The 5,676-nt window shown below is 40.8% G+C and overlaps 1 protein-coding gene across 1 annotated transcript; it reads right to left on the bottom strand.

Moving 5' to 3' along the window:
* Positions 1–397: 397 nt before the first annotated feature.
* On the bottom strand, positions 398–994 carry LOC122655192. The gene has a single exon (XM_043849408.1). The coding sequence runs from the start codon at positions 992–994 to the stop codon at positions 398–400; it is 597 nt and encodes a 198-aa protein (XP_043705343.1).
* Between the last annotated feature and the right edge of the window lie 4,682 nt (positions 995–5,676).

Raw genomic sequence — 5,676 nt, 5'->3', positions numbered from 1 at the left:
AGCCTTGATCCGAAATCAATTGTTGAGGTACACCATATCTGCAAATGATGTTTTCTTTTATGAACTTTACTACCTTAGCAGCAATTAGCACCGCATAAGATTGAGCCTCCACCCATTTTGTAAAATAGTCGACGGCGACTAATACAAACTCATGGCCATTGGAAGCCTTTGGAGTTATTTTCCCAATCACGTCAATTCCTCAAGTAGAAAATGGCCATGGGGCATTTAACAAATGCAGCTCTGCAGGAGGAATGTGTATAATGTTGGCAAATATCTGACATCGGTGGAATCTCTTGACGAAAGTGGCACAGTCAGCTTCTATCGTCGCCCAATAATACCCCATTCTGAGGATCTTCTTGGCGAGCATTTTTGCATTCATATGTGGTCTGCAGATCCCTTAGTGAATTTCTTCCATAATGATCTGAGCTTGTTCCTCATCTACACATAGCAGTTGAATGCCATCATAAGACCTTTTATACAGCACGCTTCCTTGGAGAATGAATTGAGTGGCATGTTTTAGCAGATGTCTTTTCTTCCCTTCTGTGAAGTATTCAAGGTACCTCCCTTCTTTGATATAATCAACTATCGGTGCATACCAGGGCCTTCCATCCTCAGTGAGTAGATTAACTGGCTCTCCGTACGCCGAGCCAGTTCTTTTCTCAACTAGAAAAGGTCGGATCTTGTCCTGGGGATCACATTCTACCACGGAAGCTAGAGTAGCCAAGGCATCCGCAAATCGATTGCTATCTCTGGGTAAATATTCAAAAGAGATTTCTTTGAAATATTTAGCCATTTGCTCTAAATGTACTTGATAAGGCTTTAACTTTTCATCTCTAGTCTTCCATCTCCCTTGAGTCTGACAGATCACGATTGAGGAGTCTCCAAAGACTTTAATCTTTTCTACTCCCACAGATAATGCCATTTCCAGAATAATGGCGTAAGCTTCATATTCTGCGATGTTATTGGTGCAACTAAACTCTAGGCGGAATGCCATCGGTAAGTAAAAATCTTCTGTGGTCACAAGTAATAACCCTGCCCCAAATCCTTTTTGATTTGTAGCTCCATCGAAATACAACTGCCATTCTTCTTCTTGGACTTCTTCTACAATGTAAATTCACCTAGAGGGGGGTGAATAGGTGAAAGTAGTGGAAATAAAAACTTATTGTGGAATTAAGCAAGTTATCGATGAAATTAAACAAACAATAAAGATAATACAAGAGATTTTATAGTGGTTCGGCCAATACTTGCCTACGTCCACTCCTCTCACCTTAGAGAGAATTTCACTAAAAATAAATCTTGAGTATGAGTAAGAAAACTCGTACAACTCTTGAGAAACGAGCAAAAGAACTCAACAATAACTAATCTTGATTTTTGAGCAAGAGAACTCAACCTACTCTTGACTCCGACCAAGAGGACTCAAACAACCATACAAAAATAAAATGGTACTAAGATTAGGATTACTTTAACCTTAGATATATGAAACTACTTTTCACCTTTGAAGCTTGAAGCTAATTGAGGTGGAGTAGCTAGAGAGGGAATGCACTTGAATGAATGCTTTGATTAAGAGAGCTTTGACTGATCAAGTACCAATGTCTTTTTGATGCTTTTGATTAGCTTTTGTTAATTGTAATTAGCCTAATTGAGCTTAGCTATTTATAGGCAAAGGTGCTCAAAGCATCTAAGACATAATGCTAATTTAAGACATAAATCTATCCTAATCCGGTATGCCATTTTCCAATTCAGTATGTCGGATCATAGAATATATCCGTTGATCAATGACTAATTCCCAACAATCAAATGCCAATTCGGTATGCTGGATTGTGATTCGGTATGCCGGATCATGATTTGGCACATTTCGTTTGGTCATAGTGAGCAAAACCCTGAAACTATGTATTGTAATTAAAAGTAGATTCGACATGCCGGATTAGGATTCGGTATGCCGGATCAACTGATTTTGCTGAAAATGGCTAAGTCCATATTTGGACAAGTATGGGGCCATTAGCTTAGGTTTAGTCCATGTAAAAATACCTCCTAGGATCACTCTACATATATGCATGCGTGAGTGTGTGCATTACATATGGACTTTAACTTTAAATACATCTTAATTCAAAAAATTAAATAAATGCTTTAAAGTCTTGTATCTCAATGAGTTGCTTGAATAGAGGTCTTTGAAAGTAGTCCTTCACTTCATAATATTCTTTGGAATCTTTATCTTGGTTCTTTGTCTTGTTGCATCAAGCTTCTACATATTCTTATATGCTCTTACATGCTTTTACATGCTCCCCCTTACTTGATGCTCATCTCTTATGAAGTCTCTCTATACAATATAACACAAGTTAGTACAACTAACTTATTTATTATCATCAAAACCATAATGGGTGATGTGTGGATTTTACCCCAACATATAAGACATAAGTCTTCATCTGGGAAGGAATCCTCTGTTGGCTGTGAATTTGACCCTACAGGATGTGCTACCAAGTGATCTGAGATTGCTCGCCCCTTTACGGACTTTTGGTTGACATACATTATGTCAAATTCTGACAATAGCAATAGCCATTCTTCCAGTAAAAGCTGGTTTCTCAAAAAGATATTTAATCGGATCCATCCTTGAAACAAGTCTGATAGGGTGTGAGATCATGTAATGCCTCAATCTCTTAGTCACCCAGATTACAGAGGTACATGTCTTCTCTACTGGAGTATAGTAAGTTTCCTACTCCAGCAATTTTCTGCTCAGGTAGTATATCACATGTTCTTCTCCATTTCTTTGATCAATCTGCGCCATCATTGATCCTATCGACACTTCCTCCACCGACAGATAGAACAGCAAGGGCTCACCCTATATTGGAGGGGCGAGTATAGGGGGATGGACTAAGTACTCCTTGATTTTCATGAAAGCATCTTGACATTTATCATTCCATTCCTTTGGCTCTTTCTTTCTCAGAAGCTTGAAAATTGGTTCACACGTCACAGTTAGGCGAGATATGAATCTGCTGATGTATTGGATACGGCCTAAGAATCCTCGTACTTCTTTCTCCGTCCTTGGTGCTGGCATTTCTGTGATGGCTTTTATTTTGTCAAGATCTACCTCTATTCCTCTTTCACTGACAAGGAATCCTAGCAATTTGCCTGCCCTTGCTCCAAACACACACTTTTGAGGGTTCAACCTCAACTTGTATTCTTTTATTCTTTCAATGAATTTCCTTAATACTGTAAAATGACCTTGCTGATCTATTGATTTGACTATCATATCATCGACATATACTTCCACTTCTTTGTGCATTATGTCGTGCAGTATGGCCGTAGCTACTCTTTGATATGTTGCCCCAGCATTCTTTAACCCAAAAGGCATAACTTTGTAGCAAAATGTCCCCCATGGTGTGGTGAAGGCTATCTTTTCTCGATCCTTTGGACACATGCTCATTTGATTATAGCTAGAGAATCCATCCATGAATGACAGTAAGGCATGGCCTGTAGTGTTATCGACCAGTATGTCGATATGAGGCAATGGAAAATCATCCTTGGGGCTGACCTTGTTTAGGTCACAGAAATTGACGCACATTCTGACCTTCCCATCCTTCTTAGGAACGGGAACAATATTGGACAACCACTGAAGGTATTGAGTTACTTGGAGGAATCCTGCATTCCATTGCTTGATGACCTCTTCCTTGATTTTCTCGCTCCATTCCAGCCGCATCCGCCTCAGCTTCTGTTTGAGAAGGCGAGCATCTGGATACGTAGGTAGCCTGTGCTGCACAATTTCTGGGTTAAGGCTAGGCATGTCTTTGTAAGACCATGCGAAGACTTCCTCGAATTCCTTGAGGAGAGAGGTCATTCGGGATACTTCTTCGTTATTGAGAGAAGAACCAATTTTGATCATTCGAGGGCATTGGTCAGTTCCTAGATTTACAAGATGAGTGTCCTCTCGGACGGGTTGAGCCTTTCTTTGCTCCAGTTGTTCCAACAAGTAGTGATGTTCAAGGACATTGTCGTCCTCAAAAGAATAAGAAGAAGAAGAAGACAAGCCATACTCGGAATCATCAATTTCATTCATAATAAGAAGGGGAGTACAGACAGACTCGATAGACTGGAAGCTTCCGACCTCCTTTGGGAAAGTAAATACAGACTAAAAAATGAACTCAGACGGGACTATATCAGAGGTGGCTAAAACTTTAGACTCAATAATGTGGAAATTTTCCATCACCCTTGCCCAATTTGCTATGGATCCTTGAAGAGGTTTTATGAGAAGCTGAGGTGCTGGCCCTCCTTCTTTCTCAATGATTGTTGTTATTTCAAATAGTCCGCCAATCCCCTGATCCTCTGGGATTCCAACCTCACTTGCTTGATCCAGTTCTATGGCCACCCAATCTACTTCATCTTTGAAGAATATCTCAAACCCTGGTTGAAGCCTGCCCTTCTCTTGATTGAACCATGGCTCATTGTTTCCACAGTAAGGAAAGTTCTCTCCTTCCTTCACAAAGTAACCGTTCAAAGTCTTGAAATAAGGAATGCTTTTGGGTGCATGGTTTCTTCCGAGACATTCTCCTTCTCGGACTGAAACCTAAACCATGACGATTAGTGTTGGCTTGTATCATTGGGAAAGTCAAAATTCCTTGCTGGTTCTTTCCCAATCCCAATCCTGAAAAATATTTCAACTTCTTCATGATCTTTACGGAGGCCTTGCTCCATGCTGTCGGGAATTTTGTTGGAATGGGTTCTTCTTCTTCTGTGGTCATGGTGCAAATATTCCCAATTTCAAATCCTCCTAGTTATACTTCTGGTAGAGATGAACTGCCCACCTCTATGTTAGCTAGTGTCTGCACCATCTCTGGGTCTCCAAAGATGGTAATCACCTTTTTCTCATGTATAAATTTCAACTTTTGGTGAAGACTTGATGCTAGGACTCCTGTCGAGTGTAGCCATGGTCTTCCAAGCAACATGTTGAAAGACGCCTGAATATCAATGACTTGGAAATCAATGGTGAACCAAGTAGGTCCTACCTTGATATTAGTGGTAGGAATTCCGATTACTTTCCTTCTGGAATTGTCATATGCTCTGATGGTTTGACTTGACAGCTTCATTTTGTCAAGAGCTAAACCCATACATTTCGCAGCTCTTAATGGCATAACATTGAGGGCTGAGCCATTGTCAATTAAGACTTGAGGGACTTGGTTTTTGTTGCATTCTACAGTGATGTAAAAAGCCCTGTTATGGTTCTTTCCTCCTGGTGGTAGGTCTTCTTTTGAGAAAGGCAGTGACTAGATAGCATAAGTGGCCCCTACTGTTACACTCGCACCCGAAATGCATCATAATACCTAGGTCAAATTGGACATTCATTTAACGGGTAATGCCACGGTGGCAATGGTCAACACCTGTGCCCTTGAGCATTAAATTCTATTATAAGTATCCCCTCAAAGTCCTAAAAGTACGGGTCAAAGCCCCCACAACTTTCCTCGATGTTTGGGCCCTAACAGCAGCAACGAAGTCACGAACGGACTCACTAGACTGGTTCCATTCGTGGATCCGTCTATAGTGTCTCTTGCCCTTTTGATGTATTTTATGTGGGACCCATGTCCCCGTGTCCCGGACACCATAACAAGATCCTCGAACAAGATGGCCTCCAACCCTTACCTTCTTTTGGTTAGTTGGGCCATGAGAGTGGGCCCACAAGACTCAATT

This window comes from Telopea speciosissima, chromosome 3 (genome assembly GCF_018873765.1).
Source record: "Telopea speciosissima isolate NSW1024214 ecotype Mountain lineage chromosome 3, Tspe_v1, whole genome shotgun sequence".
Classification (NCBI taxonomy): domain Eukaryota; kingdom Viridiplantae; phylum Streptophyta; class Magnoliopsida; order Proteales; family Proteaceae; genus Telopea; species Telopea speciosissima.
This window is presented reverse-complemented; position numbering and strand designations above follow the sequence as displayed.

Excerpts from the sequence above, each read along its gene's own strand:
- LOC122655192 (XM_043849408.1), bottom strand. The coding sequence starts at position 994 with ATGGCATTCCGCCTAGAGTTTAGTTGCACCAATAACATCGCAGAATAT.